General features: G+C 43.9%; 1 protein-coding gene across 1 annotated transcript in view; it reads right to left on the bottom strand.

The window, feature by feature from the left end:
- Positions 1 to 881: 881 nt before the first annotated feature.
- Positions 882 to 23422, bottom strand: part of tcf25 (TCF25 ribosome quality control complex subunit) — a gene marked incomplete at its 5' end in the record, with an annotated part of 38321 nt that continues 15780 nt past the window's right edge. The window contains 7 exon segments of the mRNA XM_080547694.1: positions 882 to 1742; positions 5843 to 5918; positions 16055 to 16071; positions 16073 to 16135; positions 16538 to 16628; positions 17670 to 17828; positions 22011 to 22098. Coding sequence (XP_080403820.1) covers positions 1575 to 1742; positions 5843 to 5918; positions 16055 to 16071; positions 16073 to 16135; positions 16538 to 16628; positions 17670 to 17828; positions 22011 to 22098 — 662 coding nt within the window. The 3' untranslated portion in view covers positions 882 to 1574.

The raw sequence follows: 23422 nt of genomic DNA on the forward strand, positions 1-23422 counted from the left end.
GCAGAATCCCTCTTATCAAATTATCTGGAAGAACCAGTCTGAATGAAAACATATAAAAATTAAAACATAAGAGTCGGGGAAAATAAAACATCCTTTGAGAGTGGGGATGAATAATGAAACACAAATATTCAGCCTGAGGAAGAGCTACGGCATCTTACGAGAAGCCAACACTCCTGATAAATTCATAAATGACTGATGGCTGGATCTGAGGCCAAACATTAGTTTAAATTAGAAGTCTATAATGTATCATCAAGCCCACTTGAAGTTCTTTTTTCAGAAGATGACAGGAGGGGCGATTAGGTTTCCTACATGTCTGATAAGAAAGGAAGAAAAGCAATGTTGTCAAAACATCGGCCAACGATGAAACTAGAGACAGAGGACGATGCCTGGAGAAGATGGCTAAATAGCACAAGTACAGTATTCCTCTCCAAGGCCACTGAGGATAATCTCAGCCATTTTACACTTGATTTGACGACAACAAAATGAAGGCGAAGCCTATCTACAAGCACAAATGAAGAGTTGAGGCGGGAACCTGAGAGGAAGTCTCAAACTCAGAGTAGCAGGAATGGAAGACAGCGCATGACCAACCCGTCCCGCTGGTCAACAGCGAAGGTAACACTAACTTCAAGAGAAGCACAATGACAAGCATGTTTAGGTGAGTGTATGCACAATAACTGAACTATTACATTACCTACCTTCATGAGTAGGCCTATAATAAAGTCAGAACAAACCATTGAACCATGTGTACAGATTTATTATCTGCATTGACTTTTTGCATAGTGGTGGGCAACTGGCTTGGTTATGCACACAACAACTCTGAATGTCTATTCTCCATGATGAACAACCACTGGTTAGGTCCACTGCTGGGATCCGAAAAATCAAAGGACAACCAATTAGTTAATATGATATACAAAATCCTGTGCTCCATGAATATGATTAATTATTGAGCAATCCCATTTTTTATTTTATAAACCTTATTTTATTAGTCAACCTTTGACCTGACCTTTTATCAACCCAGTATGTATCGTATAATATGACATCCAATTGCTAAGACAACACCTTATGGATTTATTCAATCAGAAATTATTATACTTCAGAGATAAGAGTTCCCTCCCTCTGATAAAAGACAACATTGTCGCAACAACAACGTTGTCTAAAAGTTCCACCCGGCAAATTAGAAATGTTTTGATGAACAACGTTCCTTTGTAGGAGACTTGATGAGCGACTGTGGTGAGGGAGGTCTGTTGGTGACCTCCTTCCTGCTGGGGAGGAGGGGGCATCCACTCCACAACTGTCCTGAGAAGGAGCTCTGAGAGCAGAGGGACTCGTTATGTAAGGAGTCACAATGTCCTGACTTGTCTATTATTAGGGCCATGCTTCCAATCGGCCCACTGGTTCTCTATCCCTTCCTATTTCGTCGCCACTCCCCATTTCTGTCATATCTACAGTCAGTAATTTATTTTACATTTTGAAATATTTGTTTCTCTCCCTGCTCCAGCTCTTCTTCTTGTCCTCCAGTTCCATTCCTCTCTTTCCATAACTCTCTTCCCCCACCTCCTCCTCCTCCTCCTCTCTCAGTCCCACTCTTCCTCGTCCCTGTCAGGGTTGTCTTCTCTCGGCGGCTCCTGAAACTGGATGTTGGCCAGCATGTCCCTCATGGCCACCATGAGACGGTTCACTTCCTGGTTCAGCTCCCGCCCTGCCCGAGCCACTTCCAGGTCATCCTCCGGCCTCTGCCCACCCTGTATGGACAATCACCACGACAACCGTCAACTCATACAATAATGTGTGTGTAATCATCTGTGTGTGTGTGTGTGCGTCAAAATAATATTTTCTGTCCCCGCGGTGGCGCAGCGGTCTAAGCATCAGCCACTGGTGCAAGCTGCCCACCGGGGACTGGGATCGAATCCCGGTCTCGCCAGATCCGGATATGGCCGGGGCCCACAGGGAGCGGCATATTGAGCGGCCGCTCCCAAGGGGGGTATAGGACTATTTCCGGACAAGGATCCGTCGCGCAACACCGCCCCCGTCTGGTGCTGGAATAACAGTGTTGGGCTCGAGGAGCCAGACAGCTAGTCTGCCTGGCTATCTCCTCTGGGGCTGCCGGCCACGGGGTCGTGCGGCGGATCCTACGCAATAGGCAGGGGATAATTGGATACTAGGTTGGGTGCAATTGGATACCAAATTGGGTGAAAAAGGGATAAAATCAGGAAAAAATATCTTCGATGAATGTTGATTTCTAGAGAAACAGTGAAGGGGACCTGAGGTGAATGTTAGTACATAAGTGCCGAATCCTTTCCAGCCATTCGAATCATCTGATAGCAGAAAATCGGACTAATTTGATTTAGAACAAGCAGGTCTAAGCTAATATGTGACGGTAGCTAGTGAAACCGGGAACAAGTCGGCAATAAACATTTTATCTGTGTGTGTGGAAAATTCACTGTGAAAATACATAGGGGAGGAGTCGGGACGCCGGCCGAATGGCGGTCTATGGCACTGCAAATACTTTTGGCTTACACGTGAGCTGTAGCAGCGCTCCAATTGGCTGTCTCCAATCCTGCGCCCCGAGCATGCGCAGATTATAGGCTTACCTAGGCTGCAGCCTAGGGCCACTACCACTAGGGGTAGTGTCATGGTTTCTTAGGTTTTCATTTTGGAGACATCTAGTGGACATTTTATGACATTACATTCGTTACTGCCTTTATTAATTGGATATCGGTTTTGTTTAGTCACATGACGTGAGCACACTGTTCAGACGTGATAGTAACTCGTAGCAGCAGCTAGCTGAGAGAAAGAGCTCCGGAGAATCTCATTGTTTACATTCTTGCCCTGGAAAAGGCTTTGCTTGTAAGTTTGCCTTTTATTTTCTTGCTTAACTACAATGTATAATGTATATGTTTATAAATACATAGCTTATATTATTTAAGTATAAATATTTTGGAGCTGTATTTGTATTGCTATATTGATATTATATGTTGGCTACATACTGTTGATGTTGAAAGTGTAACAGTATAGTTTTGAGCATTACAGTAATTGTACTCTTATGTTTATTTACAGTTTTACAAAATAACCAAACGACCACTCATGTTTCTGAAGATTTAGTAAAGAACTAAACTTTACTCCAGCGTCTGAGGATTCATTGATGTGTCAGTGTGTGTTCGCTATCTGTTGAAGTTGCGCCCTGGTTACGCGCAGTGGGAACAGAATAGGTAGTAAAAATAAAAAAATGCGTGAGACTTGAGAGCCCTGAATATCCGGTTGTTAAGTCTGACGTCAAACGTGACGTTTTGCAATTTCCGGTTCCAAACCAGAAATTCTCCGCACCAGAATACCAGTGTACTACAGCGGTAGAATGACAGTTTAATCGTTTTTTAGACTCGGATCTATTCATACAACAAGGGACACAGCACTTTCCCGTTTTCCCCATATTGTCAGGGTATTTGAGCCTCGGAAAAGCGCTATATAAATATAATTAATTATTATTATTATTGCGGCATTTCGAAGACAGCGCCTCAGCCAACTTTGGACCCGGAAACACGTCGTGACTTAACAACCGATATTCGGACAGACAACAGGAGAGGAGAGCAACAGAGAGACAGACAACAGGAGAGGAGAGCAACAGAGAGACAGACAACAGGAGAGGAGAGCAACAGAGAGACAGACAACAGGAGAGGAGAGCAACAGAGAGACAGACAACAGGAGAGGAGAGCAACAGAGAGACAGACAACAGGAGAGGAGAGCAATAGAGACAGAACTGAGGTGAGGTGAGCAACAGAGATAGTTCAGGATGATAACAAACAGTCCAGTATGACAGAGACAACTAATAGAAAGACAACTGTATGATTATAGAGTTTACATGTTCAAGGAAATATTGTATGATAATAGAAAGGTACACTTTAATTTAATTAAAGAAGTAACAAAGAACACATTTATTATCACAATTGCATTGTGTTCCATGTCTTTCTCCATTGAATAAATAATGCCTAGTTGAATGGCTAAACAAGACAACTGTCTGGACAGTACTGCTAGAATTATTCACCTTACCGCTGCACAGATAGACAAAGGGTATAAGTCCATTCTGTTAACATTAGGTCTACTCTGCTAACAAAGACTATTCCAGTTGATTTGTCAGTTGTTGTGCATTATACTTTTGTTGTGTTTGCAGTTTGCCCTTTAATAAGTTATATATAAAAATAATTAAGTTATATATATATTCTCATGCATCACCAGCCGCCACTGGTCGGAACTAACTGTTGTATAAATCAGCATTATCTAATAATATAATAAAAGCACTCTCTTTTTCCCCATCCTAACCATATATCTTTCTTATCCTAATTGCATCTCTTCCCCTCTCTAATTTGATAGAATGGTCAAAACGGTTTAAGATGCCGAAACGGTTTAAAATGCCCAACATTATGAAATAAAGCCTTGCTCTCTTTGATGAAACACTGTGTATAGTCTCTTCATGTTAGTTGTTTGTACGTAGGTGTGCCTTAAACAGATACGCAACACAGATACGTGACACCTCTCAGGTGTGTTCTCCATAAGGCTGGTTAACAAGGGGAGGGCGTGGCCTGGGGTGGTCCAGCGGTCTAGCACCGCGGTCTACAGTGCACACATATGCCCATGTGGGTTCGAGTCCGGCCCATGCCCTGCTGACATGCCCTTTCTCCCATCTTCTCCTTACTTCCCTGTATCTGTCCAATGGAATGAAAAATATGAGTGGGACTGCCCCACTCAGAAAAAATAGCTTTAAAAGAAAAACAAGGGTGGCGTAGCGGGTTAAGCGTTGACCATGTAACCGCAGGGTCCCCGGTTCGATTACGGCCGGGGACATGTCATCCCTCCTTTCTCCCTCACCCATCCTTCCTGTCTGCAACCTTGGTTCTGGATAAAGCAGGGCAGTGTGTTTTAGCATAAGCTGTGGTGTTGAGGAGGGGGCCGGGTCGTGGGTTAGATAACTCTGTTTACACCTCATGACTGTTCTCATTGTTGGTCTCTGCAACGGAACCATTCAGGCAGCTTTCATCTCTAATCGCCTATTAAACTGTGAGTGTGTGCTGTGTGTGTGTGTGTGTGTGTGTGTGTGTGTGTGTGCGAGTGTGTGTGTGTGTGTGCGTGTGTGCCGTGAGTGTGTGTGTGTGTGTGTGTGTGTGTGTGCCGTGAGAGTGTGTGTGTGTGCGTGCCGTGTGTGTGCCGTGTGTGTGTGTGCGTGCCGTGTGTGTGCCGTGTGTGTGTGTGTGTGCCGTGAGTGTATGTGTGTGTGTGTGTGTGTGAGTGTGCGTGTGTGCCGTGTATGTGTGTGTGTGTGTAGGGGGGGGTCATATGCCTACACAGTTTTTCGTTCCTTATTTGTCACCCTTGGGAAAGGGACTACGAAGACATAAGGAACAATGTCTTTGTCACCGTGAGGTCTGTGTTTGAGAGGTCTCTTATCTTATTCTTACCCCCCGCTCTGATTAGTCACAGCTAGCCTCTGTCCCGTGTACGACAATAACAAACACAGAAAGAGTTTTACAGAGGATGAGGTGACACTGACGATCGAGGAGACAAAGCAGTCACTGTGTTCTACGGACTACAGGGGCTTTTTCTTTCTTTCCTTCGCCTATTCTTACCTCAGGTAGCTGAGCCCTCACCTGCCCCTGGCCTCACCCTACTCACCAGGCTGCCCCTGGCCTCACCCTACTCACCAGGCTGGCCCAGGCCTACCGTAGGGACTCCTACTCACCAGGCTAACCCAGGCCTACCGTAGGGACTCCTACTCACCAGGCTAACCCAGGCCTACCGTAGGGACTCCTACTCACCAGGCTAACCCAGGCCTACCGTAGGGACTCCTACTCACCTGCAGGTTGAAGTTTGGCAGCAGAGAGCGGAAGAAGAGTGACAGGGTGCTCTCATTGGTGGCTCCAACGCTCTGCCTGCACACACGCACAGAGGATGGAGGGGAAGAAGAGGCGAAGAAAAATCAACAATTTCAATCATCTGCACAACATAATAAGTAAGTTAGTGTAATCTTGTTTAAAGTCAGTGAGTTGTCAGTAGTTCTGCTGTGTGTTGTTGTGGCTATCCTGCCTGAAGCCCTGGGACCTAGTTTCTGTTGAATACAATCTGTCTGAAACCAACTGCTGTCAATCTCCAGTTGGAGGGGCTGAAACTACTCTGCAAGGTGTTTAAGGGCGCATTCACACCTAGCTCGTTGGTCCGAATCAGGGAGCGTTTCCCTCCTAATTCGGTTTGTTTTACTACTTGGGGAAAACTCAATTTGTCGAAAGCCTTGTGATTTTAATCTAAACTCAGCTGCAGAGGGTGTTCTCATGTATGTCTCAATGTTCTCTTCATATTACATTTATGGCCAACTTGTTGAGTAATAATGCAGCATGTGGACAAGCCTACGCCAAACAAATGGGAAAGGGAGCGGCATTCTCTAGGCATAGTCTTGATGCTTGCTCAAAGTGAATATGTTGTTCATACCGAACACTGACTCTGATATGAACCAGAGAAGAGCAATCCAGAGAAGAGCAATCAACGCTAATATCCATGATTCGTGTTCACACTGCAATCTTGACAGAACAAACGATCTTCAGGTCTGCTGTGGTTCTGAATACGCCCTCAACACCACACGCTTGCTAAACGTTTTGTGATTGACAATCAACTTTTGAGAACTCTATTCGAATTTTCTGACAAAACGACATAATCGTGACCAGGTTATCACAGAGTTTACCATCAATGTTTTCACATGCATTGATAATGACACAGATTATACAGGTATTGGCATAAACTCCTCACAAGCTGATTTATCTTAAAGTGAGGGCATGGTGAAATAGCATTTTGTGTATTTTTTATGGAATCTTGGATCCGATCGATTGTCACACAGGGATGAGCAAAGCATTGTCAGTCATTATTAATCATGAAATGTCTTTTGGAGTCAGATATAACAGAATGTTAAGTTGTGTAAGTTGGTCATGTGACCACTTGTATGCGTTTGTTCGATCATGTCCAAGACTGAAATAATCATTTGGAATAAATGTATGTCTTATGTTTGACCGCTATCTATTTTCAGTGTATTATTCATATTATATTGTTGAGGTTTGGACAGTGCAGGGTACAGCAATTGAGTTGTATTCGGTCTGTGGGTAACGTGCGTTCTCACTGCAAACAAATCCGTGGAGCGATTGCAATCAGACAGAGACAACCTTGTCTAGGCGGACTTGGTTGGACCAGTTGATTTGGTCCGGATCAGACCGAATCAGAGTGCGATTGCTGTTCACATATGTCCAAACTAACCGAATTAGGGGGGAACGCTCCACCCTGATAGGTTCCAATACACAGGATCTGTCAGCTGCCTTTAAGACAGCCAGACTGAAGCCTCTTCTTAAGAGTCTTGACCCGTCTGTTGTCCATAACTACAGACCTGTATCCCTTCTCTCCTTCTTATCTAAAACCCTCGAACGCACTCTACCTTCACAGGGTTCCCACACCTTCTGAAACATCAAATTCAAGCACCTTTCAAGGACTTTCAAGACTCAATTCCCTCAAATTCAAGGACCCAACACGGCATAGTTTGAGACAGATCTAGATGAGAATTTATATAACAGGAACTATCCGCTCACAGACAACAATTAAAAAGAGAGGCTTGATGTGTGATGGTCTCTTGCCTTCTCTACCACAGCACAGCAAAACAATATATTGTGTAATCTGTGTAGTTAAGCAATACAGAGACTTATTTATGAGTTGAGTAAATCCTTGTTTATTTCCTTAGCAAAAGCTTAATACAAAACATGTCGCAAAGCAAAAACATTACCGTGCATGAACATTACCAAATGAATAGATAAATAACCAAAAACACATAACATGTTTTGCAAAATTAAAAGATTAGGGGTTATTGGTTCATTTGATTTTTGTGGCTATGCCCTTTCAATTGTTTTTCAGTTCATTCTGAGTTTTTCAGTTCATTCAGTTCAGTTTGCCTGTGGTCTCCGCTTTGACGGCAAATTCGAGGTCTTGAGAGCATTTTTTGTCTCATCTTTAAGTTAACCCATTTAATCTATAAAGTATTTTCTCAATTTCTTTTGCTCACCCATTCTTCTGCCTCTGTTCCTGTTTTTATCATTAGCACCCTTTCTCAGGCTATTGGACTTGGCAATAAGAGTGAGTTTGCCTGTGCTCTCCGCTTTGAGGGCTAATGCATCTGCTGAGGTCTCAAGAGCATTTATGTCATCTGTCAGTCTTCTTTTCTGTTGACATGAGTGTGCTCTCCAGTCATCCCTATCCCAGTGTGAGTGGGGCATAATTGGTTGATTGACACCAGCTGTGTGACATGAATGATTGAACCAGCTGATCCTATATATGTGACCATTCCCACAATAAAAGTTACTTCCTTGATAACATGAACCCTGTCTGACAGCGTATGATTCCTCCGTTCAGTGTGTAGTCCGATCGTTATGGTCTTAGCCAATACGCAATAACCAACGTTTAACAGGTTATGGGCCCAGAGTGCTACCATGGCGAGACAATCGGAAAGAAGTTCGCGTTGGTCTCGACTAGCGTTTGACGGAGATGAGAAAATGCGCGTAACGGCGTCGGAGGACAATGTTATGCGAGCCCAAGCCCTGTCTGACCGGGGTGCCCAGAACGCCCAAAGCGCATGTAGCCAGAGCGCACAGCGAACAGACATTGTGTGCTACAAATGTGGCCAAAAGGGACATATCAAAAGGACCTGTCGACGCAAGGTGTGGTGTAACCACTGTAGGAGCTCCACACATCAAGGAGCCGCCTGCAGAAGGAGACCGGACCAGGACGACGCGCGAGGGGTGTCCGAGCAAGTGAGTGGTCATGACAACACTTACGCGTTTCTGGCTAAGGACAAGCCAGGACGCAGTGTTACGAGGGGCCTGATGGTGGACACCGGTGCGACTGCGCATATTATCACCGACCTGGCCAGGTTCAAGGTGTTCGATGACGGTTTCCAGGCCGAGACGCACTGCGTGGAGCTGGCGGACGGCACGAGGAGCAAAGGGGTCGCAGAGCGCAGAGGAGATGCGGAGGTGTGCTTGATGGACAGCCGAGGGAGGCGACTGACTACAACGCTGCGAGGGGCGCTGTACATCCCCTCATTCCCCCAGGACATCTTCTCGGTGAGAGCAGCCACAGACACTGGGGCAACTGTGATCTTCAGAACAGGAGAAGACATCCTACAGCACAGAGACGGTACTGCATTTCACATCCATGAGCATAATAGACTATATTATTTGCCCACAGTGGATGACCAATGTGATCAAAGTAAGAGCTGTTTTGATCTAAAGACATGGCATGAAATTCTAGGACATTGTAATTTTGAGGATGTTCTGAAACTCCAGAATGTTGTTGATGGTATGTCAATTAAGGGAAAAATTGATAAGTCTAACCTGAACTGTGAAGTGTGCACTCGGGGAAAGTTTGTACAGAGCTTCAACAGGAAGCCTGATAGAAGGGCCAAAAATGCTCTAGAGTTGGTGCACACAGACCTAGCGGGTCCAATTGACCCAGTGTCCATAGATGGACATAGATTTGCACTTTCGTTCACAGATGACTATACTAGTACTGTGTTTTTCTACTTTCTTAAGCACAAGAGTGATACTGTACAGGCGACAGAGCAGTTCATAGCTGACAACGCCCCGTATGGTAGGATCAGACGTATCAGGTCAGATAATGGTACTGAATTTACAGGGAAAGAGTACCAAGGGCTACTGAGAAGAAATGGTATCAGACATGAGACATCATCTCCATATTCGCCACATCAGAATGGCACTGCAGAACGCCAGTTTAGGACTCTCTTTGACATGGCTCGATGCATGTTATTAGAGAGCAAGCTACCCAAGGTGTTATGGCCTTATGCAGTACAGACTGCTTCTGTAGTGAGAAATAGGTGTTTTAACAATCGCACAAAACAGACACCTTACATGATGCTGACAGGGAGACGTCCCAATATGTCTAGGATGCAGAAGTTTGGAACGGTGTGTTATGCCTACAAACAGGATAAGAAAAAGCTAGACCCAAGGAGTGAGAAGGGCTTCTTTGTAGGGCATGACAAGAAAAGCCCAGCTTACCTGGTTTTCTATCCTGACAGTGGAAAGGTGAGGAAGCACAGACTGGTCAGATTTATGCCAAAGACGATGGGTGAGCAGCAGACACAGACTGAGATATCAATAGATGATGAGGACTGTGATGTGCCACAAAGGGCCAGCACGACTAAGCAAAGGGACGCGAGTCCAAAGACAGCTGAAGAGCATATTCCTGTGACCAGGCCCGAACAGGTGCAGACTAGGGAGAAACAGGAGTCTCCACGCTATCCTCCCAGGGAGAGGAAGAGACCTGATTATTTTGGGGACCGTGTCTATGAAGTAGGAAGTCAGGACCAGGCACAGGTAAACATTGATTACTGCTACAAAATGTTGTGTAACGTACCTTTGACCTACAGTGATGCAGTGAAGTCACCCAAGTCTAGAGAATGGGTCAGTGCTATGGACGACGAAATGCAATCATTGAGAGAGAATGGTACGTTTACTTTGACTAACTTACCCCAGGGCAAAGTTGCAGTGGGGGGTAGATGGGTGTATACAATCAAGAAAAATGCAGATGGTTCAGAAAAATACAAAGCACGCTATGTTGCAAAAGGCTACAGTCAGAGAAGGGGTGTTGACTATGAAGAGACCTTTTCTCCCACAGCCGATTTAACCAGTGTTCGAGTGTTGATGCAAAAAGCAGCACAGGAGAATTTGATTTTACATCAAATGGATGTCAAAACTGCCTATCTTCATGCACCGATAGATTGTGAGATATACATGGAACAGCCAGAGGGTTATGAGCAGACATCTGGCACAGAGACAGTGGTGTGTAAACTAGAGAAGTCACTGTATGGTCTAAAACAGTCTGGCCGAAATTGGAACCATTTATTACACGACTATCTAATGGTGAATGAGTTTGTGCAAAACCCTGCAGATCATTGTGTATATACTAAAGAAACGGAACATGAGAAAGTGATCATGATTATATGGGTCGATGATTTGGTTATTGCTGCCAGTAACGAGAATGCACTGAATGTTGTAAAAGAGATGCTCTCAAAGAAATTTCAGATGAAAGATATGGGCAAATTGACACATTTCCTGGGAATCGATTTTGAACAGTGTGATGGATGTGTAACAATGTCACAAAAGCAGTGTGTAAAGAACATGCTAGAGAGGTTTGACATGCAGAACTGTAAACCCCGATCGACGCCTTGTGAGCAGACACTCAATTACACTGAAGGGGCAGGATTAATGAGTGATGTCACTCGGTACAGAGAGGTCGTCGGTAGCCTCATCTACCTGACTATGTGTACTAGGCCAGATCTTTGTTTCATAGTGAGTAAACTGTCCCAGTATTTTACCAAACCAACCGAGGAGCGTTGGGCCACTGCCAAACATGTATTGAGGTTCTTAAAGGGCACCAGTGATAAAGTGTTGTGTTACAAAAGGTGTAACTCTGATTTGAGATTACAGGCTTTCAGTGATGCTGACTGGGCAGCAGATGTCACAGACCGTCGTAGCACAACAGGTTACTGTGTTAGTCTACATGAGAATGGTCCATTGGTCTCATGGAAGACCAAAAAGCAACCAACGGTGGCGTTGTCCACATGTGAGGCGGAGTACATGGCATTAGCTGCAACCACCCAAGAGTGTTTACACCTGACTCAACTGTTGACACATATGGATGCATGCAAGTATGCACCACCCATTGTCCATGAGGACAATCAGGGAACGATTGCATTAGCTAAGAACCCAGTCCGCAGACAAAGATCCAAACACATAGATATAAAGTACCATTTCATCAGGTCTACAGTACAGAATGGACAGATCTGTTTGCAATATTGTCCCACAGATCAAATGGTGGCTGATGTGTTTACCAAACCAGTAACTAAGGACAAATTGGTTAGGTTCACAAAGGTTATGTTTGGGAGAGAAACCACATCAGTGTGAGTAAGGACCAAGCGGTCAATTTTTGTTTTGGTTTTCTTGCTTTATTTTTTCAAAGTGTTATAAGAGAATACCAGTGAAAAACTGAAGACTGTTTGTAAATGATGATGATGATGTATATTCTTGTTTCACAGGAGAGGAACAATATCAGTGCCAGCTTTTGTTTGTTTGATTGATGGAATGACAGCCCCAAAGAGTGTTATGGAAATTGTAGGCTACTGATTGTTATTGATTTGTTTATTTTTCTCTCCATCTTGGTCAGGTGAGAGCAAGTGGGGGTGTTGACATGAGTGTGCTCTCCAGTCATCCCTATCCCAGTGTGAGTGGGGCATAATTGGTTGATTGACACCAGCTGTGTGACATGAATGATTGAACCAGCTGATCCTATTATATGTGACCATTCCACAATAAAAGTTACTTCCTTGATAACATGAACCCTGTCTGACAGCGTATGATTCTCCGTTCAGTGTGTAGTCCGATCGTTATGGTCTTAGCCAATACGCAATAACCAACGTTTAACATTTTCTTATTTAAGTTAATCTATAAGGTGTTTTCTCTTTCTTTTTTTTTTTGCTCATCCTTTATTCTCTGTTCTTCTAGATGTGTCACATACCTCTGCCTTGCAGGTGTGACTGACATCAGCAGTGGTCTGTCAATACTCACATTATGTATGCCACCCACAGCTCTTCAAACGGCACAAATCTGCCATTTGATAGAGAATCCACACTCTACTGAGGCTTGCCTGTGTGACAGTAAGAGGAGTTGGCGGCAAAAGCTCTATAGATTTCTGAGCTCTTTCAAAGAGACTTTGTCCTTTGACATATACTCATATAAAAATGTCTCCACACTGTCTTGGACAGGATCAAAGTTTAAAAACTGAGTGGTGGACCTGGATGATAAACCTTGAGTATTGTCGAATTATGTCGTCACAATCTTTTTCCTTCACCCGATGACTATTTATAAGGTAGGTCAGGGCCTTCTTCAGTTTTGCTGTGCACAGCTTCTTTCCATTTGCCATTTCTCTTGGATCTAAGAAACACAGATGTGAGTCCAATGAGTACTTCAAGGGAGATTTCTCTTGAAGTTTGTTAACAGTTGTGACCATACACTTCTTGGAAGAGATTTAAGTCCATCAATGTTTTCTGTCGACATTTCTTCCCTGTGGACAAGTCTCTCACTTCTTTGAGTAACAAAGCCCAAGTCGACCTGTGAGGAGTCGATGTGATTGGATGACTCGTTCACCTCGATATCAGACGTTTTTGAGGGGTCTCGCTGCTTTCATGAGGTCTGTGTTGTATTCAACAACTTTCGGACTCCGACATTGCTGTTAACACTTTATTGTAGGCTCACACATGGCTCTCACAACAACAACTTGTAGTCTCTCGGGGTAGCAACACTAACTGAGTGTGTGTCTTAAAGGTACAGTCACAACTGATGTGACGCATAACAGTCTGGTTAATGAATCTGCTGCACAGCAGCATGAACAGGTCTGCAGAGAGGCAGCATGGGCTTATGGGTCTGGCAGCGTGTGAGGAATGGTGTCACTTCTTTGCTCACTGACAAAATGAAATTCAGTTTTGCTGTCATCATGAGAGGGTCCTTAACAGCCTCCTGAATCAAGGACTTTGTGCCTGGATTTGGACATCTCTTCTCCTCTACAGACTTCACTTAGTGCCTGAAGTGAGGACCAAGCCATGTGTGTATACATAGCTGGACTTGCCCAGCATTTTTTACTACATTACCTAAAGAGTTTTTTTTTTGAGAGAGAGAGAGGGGGGGGGGGGGGGGGGGAATTCAAGCACTTACACAATTACATGTCTATTTTCAAAAACTTTGAAGACCTTGATTATTTTTTCTTAAATTCACAAACTTTCAAGGATTTCAATTGCTGTACTCTCCACTAGCCCTCATCCCTGGGATCCCCCAGGGCTCTGTCCTAGGGCCATTACTGTTCTCCCTCTATACCACATCTCTTGGCTCAGTAATTTCCTCACATAGTTTCTCCTACCACTGCTACACAGATGACATTCAGCTCCCTTTCCCCCCTCTGACTCAACACATGTCTCTGCCAGTCTTGCAGACATTTCTGCTTGGATGTCAGCCCAGCACATCAAGCTCAACCTTAACAGGATTGAGTTGCTCTTCCTCTCTGGAAAGCCTGCCCTCTCCAAGACTTCTCCATCATAGTAGAGAAGTCTATTGTGACCTCCTCCGAGACAGCCAAGAATCTTGGGGTGATCCTGGACAACCACTTAACCTGTGTGGCAAAGCAACAGCACACTCCTGTAGATTCTTCCTCTATAACATCAGAAGAGATACGTCCATTCCTCACGAGAGAAGCAGCACAACTATGGGTCCAGACACTTGTGTTCTCCACCTGGACTGCAGAATTACTATCTATCTTCCATCGTAGACTGAAGACCCATCTATTCAGGCTTCATCTTGACCGTCCGTCCAAAAGACCTCTTCATCCCCACTACCCCCCTGTACAGTTTCTCTACTGTATAAAAAAATGCTTCTAGCATTGTGACTGCCAATGCCCCCTGGTCCTAGCATAGTTTGTTTTTCTTATGATGACTGATGGATAGACAAATGTATTTTTTGTAAGTCGCTTAAGATCAAGGCATCTAATAAATGTCAAAAATGTAAATCTAAATGTAAAATGTTGTGGGTTGAGCATCAGAAGCACGCACCACATACAACACAAACTTCCCTACCAAGCTGTATGTCTGATTTGTGTCATGGAGGCTGCAGTGAAAGAACAGATCTTGTATCCACATGAGAAGCCTCCCATATATAAACAGCCTTATTTTCTGCCATCCATTCTATTCACTATTCATGTGAATCATGTGACAGGCAGGGCAAACAGGAGCCTTCTCTATGATGTGTGGACACGATCGCACAACCTCCCCTCGGGAAGCAGACCAGGGCTGGCCACAAGGAACTCTTGCCCTCTTCCAGATTTTTGTTTGTCTGCATAACAGCCTTTGAAATGAATCCATGCCTCCCACGCTTATTGATTTCAGTGGTTTAACAGCTATCACAAGACTTAGACAAAACTCTCACAAACAGGCTATTTCAGAGAGATGGATGACAGGGGATGGCTGAGATAGCAAAGAGAAAGGAAGAAGAGAGAGACATTCCTGTGAGAGAGAGAAGGAGGAGGCAAGCGGGGGAGGCCAAGAACCAAGTGACCTCCAAGTGAGCGTGTGGATTGGTTGTCCGGCGGGCAGGGGAGATCCTCCATCAACCAGATGGACAGACAGACAGACATCATTGTTGTGAAGTGACAGTAGAGTAGTTTTATTCTACCCATAAACCCCCAGCTTTATTACTGCTCATGAGAACATACACATACAGTCCTGGAAACACTGTAGGGCGGCTGTGGCTCAGGAGTTAGAGCCGGCGTCTAATGACCGTTTGATCCCCCGGCTGGCCATGTGTCGAGGTGTCCTTGGGCAAGACACTGAACCCCAAATTGCTCCCAATGAGCGGGCCAGCGCCTTGCATGTTAGCTTGCTATTGGTGTGTGAATGTGTGTGTGTGAATGGGTGAATGGGTGAATGGATGAATGGATGAATGGGTGAATAATAATAATAATAACTTTTTATTTGTATAGCACTTTTCCTGCAAACGTTGCAGCTCAAAGTGCTCCAATCATTATATAATCATAATTGAATTACTTAATAATTTAGGCAATATTAAAAAGATAGGTTTTTAGTCTTCGCTTGAACAGATTTGCTGAGGTTGCATCCCTAATGTAAACTGGCAGTGCATTCCACAATTTGGGTGCATAAAATGAGAATGCAGCCTCACTAAATCTCTTATTTTGTACATAAAACCAGCGCCAGAAGACCTGAGAGCTCTATTGGGCGAATGAGAGGCCATTGTAAAGCCCTTTGGAATAAGGCGCTATATAAGTGCAGTCCATTTACCATTTCACTAGCAATAATACTCTGTAATGGTGACGCAGGTAGAGAGTCCATGTTTTTTGTCGTTAGGGAAAAACAGACTGAACGGCAGTCAGGACGTATGGAAGGACATATGGAGGACGCGTCCCTTACCTCTCAGGTCGGGTGTAGGGAGGCCACAGAGTCCAGCGGGGGGAGAGGGTCGAAGCCCATCACCGGCTGAGTGGTCACCTCCTGAGGACAGAACGCCGTTGTGAGTAAACACACACCAGCTGTGTAAGGCCTACTGCATGTTCACTAACACACTGTTACTGATGCCGTCGTCATGCAACAACCGCACACCAAAAGTTGGAAACATGTCAAGTGTATTGATAGTGATTGTTCCATTAGACATGCCACAATAACGAAGAAGGCACTTTAATTCTATGAAGAGGGCCTTGGTCCTCCTTGCTTTTCGGATGACCAACATGGACCTTGTGGCCTGTGCCCTCTTGAGGAGGTCAATACCTGGTAGAATGATGAATGATGAGTTTCTGTGTTTCATATTGTTGATGAGTGGAGTGGGGGTGTTCATTCTAATTCCATTCCTGTGTTAATCCTGTAAATATACTGTACAGGATGAACTCTCTCTCTCACCAGCGGCAGAGTGGACGTGGCCTCTTTTAACTCCGACAGGATGACGTGACGGTGGATGTTCCGGGGTGCGCTCTGGTACCTCTGCTTCCTCCTGGGAGAGGAAGGGGTATAAACTGATTTATACCAGTCACTGTAACATTGATACATTTCATATGACAGTATCACTTCAACACTTATATTGTCTTGAATTAAGTTGACCTGTAGTAGAAGTAGTACAGTATTATATGTATTAAATTGGCAACAAAAACAAATACAAAATAAAAATAAAAAAAGACTCGAGATAGACATGAAGTCTGACTCGAGACCTTCTTGGTATTACTTCAAGTCAGTACAATTCCTAGTATTTTAAAGGCTTCCTTGGAAAAATAAGAAAAAATCAAGTCCCGAGGTGTCATAAAAGACATGTAAACACCGTAGGCCTGTAGGCCCCTGTTGTCATGGAGAGAACACTGACTCCTCCTCAGCAGGGTAACACCAGTGGTGGGGGACACAGCAGGGCAACACCAGTGGTGGGGGACACAGCAGGGGACACAGCAGGGTAACACCAGTGGTGGGGGACACAGCAGGGTAACACCAGTGGTGGGGGACACAGCAGGGCAACACCAGTGGTGGGGGACACAGCAGGGTAACACCAGTGGTGGGGGACACAGCAGGGCAACACCAGTGGTGGGGGACACAGCAGGGCAACACCAGTGGTGGGGGACACAGCAGGGCAACACCAGTGGTGGGGGACACAGCAGGGGACACAGCAGGGTAACACCAGTGGTGGGGGACACAGCAGGGTAACACCAGTGGTGGGGGACACAGCAGGGTAACACCAGTGGTGGGGGACACAGCAGGGCAACACCAGTGGTGGGGGACACAGCAGGGCAACACCAGTGGTGGGGGACACAGCAGGGCAACACCAGTGGTGAGCTTAGAATTATAAGGTTCTATCTCCGTTTAGGGTAGTTCAGAGATATTGAGCGTAATTACTAAAAATAACACCACAGGCATTAATAAACACCTAATGTAATTATTATTATAATAATATAATAATAATTATATATATATGATTATGTAAAAAACTAAATGTTGGCCAAAATGGAGATAGAACCTTATAATTCTAACGTCACGCAGGGGTGGGTCTTACTTGTTTTGGCAGTCATCCACCAGGGGGTCTTTACTGTCCACCCGTCGTAGGACCTCCTTCACACACTCCTCCAGCCAGAGAAGGACCCCTCCCTCCCTCCACAAGGCGTGGGTACGGCCCACGTACAGACCCACCAGCTCAGCCAGGGCGGGGGACTGCCTGCAGAGGGCAGAGGGAGGGAGGCAGGGGAAAAGAGGCCGGGGGGGGGGGGGGCAATGTTACGGAAGACACAGAAGAAATCTCCTATTCAATTATTTTCATTCCAATTGGATTTGTGGACCGCTACAATTTATCAGGATTTTAGGGCAGTAAATGCTGGTTCAATTCCTTTAGGTTGACTGACACAGAAGAATAAGAAGATATACTTATTTATATTATTTGGGTTAGGGTTACCTAATTTTCAAGGGGAAATTGTCTTTTTGCACCCCTCCTCTCTGGGGTCTGGGCACAGGGTCGGCCCCGGGCAGGGGCAACCCTGGAGCAGTTAGGGGTTAAGTGCCTTGCTCGAGGGCACAACGGCAGTGGTGGTAGGATACCTTAGATCAGGGGTCGGCAATACTTTTTACCACTTTTTTTTTTTTTTTACAATATCGGACCGACAGTCCCACATATAGCGGCTATACTGTCCGAATAGAGAATCTACCACCACCTAAAGAATGCTTATTGTACTTTTATCCATGTTGAGAGTGAATGACACAGGGACAGACAATCAGGCAGCGAGGTGCACCGTCTCGTGGTGCCTAGGGATGGGACGATTATCGTGTTTATCGTTAATCGCGATAAAAACACCCGCGATAACTTTATCGTGGAGAATTTTAATTAGTTGAATAATCGTCATAATCGTTTTTTTTTGTTTTTTTTTATTTTTTAATGACTGGACTTTTTAAATAGGCACTACATTTTATAAACACTGCTTTGTCTGACTGGTGGTCCCCAGCTGATGACCCAGTTAGGCCCACATAGGTGTTCAGTGAGGTGTCAGAGCACACCTGTTCTAAAGGCACTGTTGGAGGTGCGTCAGGCAGCAATGCCCAGCAGGAGTACCATCACCTGTATCATGATTTGATCTGTCTGTTTTTATTGTATGTATTAATGTATGTGACCTATGTGTGTTTTTTGTTGTTGTTGTTAATATTTTTATTGAGTTTCACAGAGACATGTACACAACAGGACATAACAACAACAACTAGTATCCGTGGGGGAGGTTATTGTCCCATTAATAGTAGAAAACTAGTTTTGCACTTTGTTATGCAGTACATTGTCCATAAACAATAACAGAACATGTTCTTTCTCTTTTTTTTTTTTTTTACAAACTAACAAACAAAAAACAAAGACAAACAAAACAAAACAAAAACAAAAAAACAGGGGGGGAGGAGGCCATGTCACATATCAGAAATAAACAGAAAAGAAAATGACAACAAATGCCATAATATATGGGGGGATCACCCCCATCGGAGACAGCATCCATGTCTTACAGTCCTAAACACAGCGGCAGCACAACACCAGCACAGTAAATAATATTGTGACCCATACATTGTACAGTAGATCTGTTACACATTAGTCTTGTGTACTTTCTTGAGTGTAATCCACCAAACCTTTCATTAGAATGGCAGCCAGTCTGGTACCAATATAATCTAAGAACGGAGACCAAATCTTATAGAATGTCTTTATCTTACACTTATACCTATATGTCAGATATTCCATAGGAATCATATCAAAAATTACCTTGTGCCATCCAGCTATTGTAGGCGGTTTGCAGTCTATCCATTTCAGCAATATATTTTTCCTTGCACAAAAAGTGAGGATACACAGAAGTCTTTTGGAATGCATACTTTTAAGTTGTTTGTCTGGCAACCCAAACAATAGACACATGGGGTCCTTATCCAATGTAACATCTAGAATTAGATGAATTTTATCCACTATACCTTTCCAGTAATCATCTATATATCTACAAGTCCAAACACAATGAACAAAGCTCCCAACCTCGGTAATACACTTTGTACACATTTCCGATTTGTTATGATCCATTTTATGTCTAAGTTGGGGAGTAATCTGCAAACGTTGTAGTAGTCTAAATTGCGTTTCCTTCGTCCTATTACAGATTGAGATGTCGTTTGCCGATTGCCATATTAGTGACCAAGTTGCTGCATCAGTATTAATGTTCAGGTCATTATTCCAGTCTTTGGGCGTAAATGCAGGTTTGCCTTTATCATATTTCGAAAGTGCTCTATACCCAAGCCCCAGAATGCCTCTCGTCTTTCCAGCAGAGACTATCTCCTCCAGCGGTGAGGGTTGGTGACAGAGGCCAGTGTCTTTTTGGCTATTTAAAAAACTTCGTATCTGAAAAACTCATTTCGTGGTAGGTCATATTTCTTACATAATTGGTCAAATGAAAGTAGTATTTCCGTATCATATAAATGTCCGATAGTAACCATCCCTTTGCTGTCCCACCGCTTGAAACCCCTATCCGTGGCACCAGGGGAGAAGTCTATGTTGCCCCAAACTGGCGAGAGGGAGGATGTAATAATCGTATGTTATAAATAAATAGTAATATAATTGAGATTTCTCACATGAGCCGCGCGCGAATATCCTCACAGAAATTTGTCTCGCGCGATTGTTCAGCCTGCATGGGTAACGTGACTGTCAAGTCAGCCTTGTCAGTCAGTCACTAACGTATGCTAGCCTTCTCACCATGGCTGCATCGGCCCCGTGTCCATTGCCTCACCTTTCCAGGGTTGCACGCAGGCTTCTATGCATACCTGCAACTAGTGTTCCTTCAGAGAGAGTGTTTAGTGCCAGTGGGCACATACTCACACCCCTCCGAGCACAGCTAAAGGCAGAAAAAGTGAACATGTTGACATTTTTGCACTTTAACCTATCTTGAAGCTTTCACGTCTCTAAGCCACAAGGCTAGCACTCAGTTTGATGACAGAAAAGTGTCAGTGTTCAAGTTTTGTTTGACAGTATTTTTTTCCTTTATTTATGCAGTGATACCTTATAATTTATCATTACCTTATTTAAGATTTTATTAAAGATTTTTATTTTTGTCAAGATGTTTTTAAAATGATGTTAATGTTATTAACATGATTCAATAAAAATACAACAAAATCTAAGTTAAAGTGATTACAGTGTGTTTTATTGGCATTCTAAAAAAAAGTTTTTTTTTTTTTTGTTTTTTTTCATTCTCGCGATAATATCGTGGATCGCGATTATTTTGCCCACGATAATCGTGACATGACATTTTCTAATCGTCCCACCCCTAGTGGTGCCGCTTAATATTATAGTCTTTGCAAGCAGCCACAACTTCATTACAGATAAGACACATCGGCTTTGCATTAATGAAACCAGGTAGGATGAACGCATAGTTCTCTGTCCATTCCTCTTTAAATGCCCTGTTTTCACCGTCAACCTTCCTCTTTAGACCTTTGGATGACATTTTTCTTTTTCTCTTGCTAGCTAGCAGGTTAAATGTGTAGCTAACTTCTCACTCAAGTAGGGTACAATATTGCCAATCCAATAATAATGTGACGTCTGGGAGGAGCGGGGAATAATTATCAGAATAAAAGTATGTTAAACAATTATTAGAATAAGTTAGGCTCCGCTACATCGTCAGTCCACACATTTATTATTCAAAAATATGGAAAGGGAAAAAAAACTCCTCGTTTACAGTTAAGTTTATTACGCCACCTATACAGCTTGCTTACAGTTATCTTGATCAATTCTCTGCATCTCCCACAAATGCATGTCTTATAAGGCGGTCCGTCGCGGAGTTCCAGTAACATTTGTAACGATCGGATGATCAAAATAATTTTCTTTTGAAACACGGAACTACGTTTCAATTTGAGATTCACAACACAAACTCGCGAGTCAAGCCAGAATAGCAACGCAATGGATTGGGTGAGTAATCCCCACTGCTACCTAGTTAACTATAACACTACTTTACATTGTTAGCAGGCTCACACAACAAGCTGTGTTAGTTGACTAGCGATGTGTCATTGATTTACAACAACGCGGAAATGTATTCACATTTTTCGAAAGAAAAGTCAAAGCATTCGAACGTGTCACATTTCATTTTTTAACAATCAATTACTTAAATTAGTCTTTGATTATGTTATGGCACGCCATCTGGTGGCAAAAAAAAAATTTGGCCCGAGGCCAAACCTAATTGCCGACCCCTGCCTTAGATGATGATGCTAGCGACCCTCTGGTCCGATCAAATTCAGAGACCTTCCGATTGGCTGGCCGGCCTCTCTAACGTGTAGGCTACCTGCCTGAACCCCCGCCCCCGCCCCAGAAGAGTAGACGTATAAAGAGACACGGAGACAGAGTGTGATGTCATACCCCAGCTGGCTGTTGGGGCCGAAGAAGGTGTGTGAGGCGACGGCAGCATCCGGCTGCACGGTGCACAGGTCCAACAGAGGCATCAGCACTGGAGAGACAACACACACAGCCAATGGAGTTGGAGAGCAATTGTGTCAATATTCATGTGTATTTACTATTTACTTGCACCGTGTGTGTGTGTGTGTGTGTGTGTGAGAGTGTGTGTGTCTGTCTGTCTGTGTGTGTATGTGTGTGTGTGTGTGTGTGTGTGTGTGTGTGCATGTGTGTGTGTGTGTCTATAGCCCCTTTCACACATAGTTCCCTGTAAATTACATGGAATCCCAACCCGGGTCTGCCAGTGATTTTCGCTGTTCACACATGCGCTAAATGCCCGAAGATTGACGGGTTGCGCCTTTACACACATCCCGGGTTTGCACAAGCTACTTGAATTATGCATTCAACTGGATGCAGAACTAGTCGTGAATTTGAACGAGACAGGCGCGTGACACTGTCATATATCATACAGGGCTTGACACTTGTTACTTGTCCAAATATGACGACGCGTGTGTGTGTCTGTCTACTAACACACTACAAGCCAGTAATACATTACATTAGATTTCAATTCCAACAATTACTGTGGATATACGTGCACGCCAGAGAACGTTCGATTTCAAAGTTTAAAATAAAGGGGTCATGCCAGCATTAATGTTTTGATTCAAAGGCATGATTTGCCAGATTATCTAGGCATGATTGTTTTAATTTTGAGTTATTTAATTAAGTTGAATTTGGTTTTGGAATTTTAAATTATAATCAATATTCACAATTAATTAGTTGTGTTCTTATTTGTTGATAATCCAATGTGACAACTTGCCCAACATAGTGTAACAATTTACCCGCTGATGGGGCAAATTGTCACAAATGCACACTGTCTATTTAACGGTCTACAGCTCTATACTGAAATAAGATATGAAGATATAATCAATACAAAATATGTGCCCAAGACTTCATTCTTTCTTTTGGTATGACATTTATACCATTGTGATGAATTGTGCCCAGCAAATGTTAAGACAGCGTGTGACAACATACCCCGCGCTCCCCTACTCAGCGGACATAGATTGTTTGACAAGGCAGCATACATTGACATGGCAGCATACATTGACATGGCAGCATACATTGACAAGGCAGCAGACATTGACATGGCAGCTACATTGACAAGGCAACTACATTGACAAGGCAGCAGACATTGACAAGGCAGCTACATTGACATGGCATCTACATTGACAAGGCAGCTACATTAACCAGGCAGCAGACATTGACAAGGCAGCTACATTGACAAGGCAGCAGACATTGACAAGGCAGCAGACATTGACAAGGCAGCTACATTGACATGGCAGCAGACATTGACATGGCAGCAGACATTGACAAGGCAGCAG

The sequence above is a fragment of the Nansenia antarctica genome (genome assembly GCF_963989245.1).
Source record: "Nansenia antarctica genome assembly, chromosome: 1".
NCBI lineage: Eukaryota > Metazoa > Chordata > Actinopteri > Argentiniformes > Microstomatidae > Nansenia > Nansenia antarctica.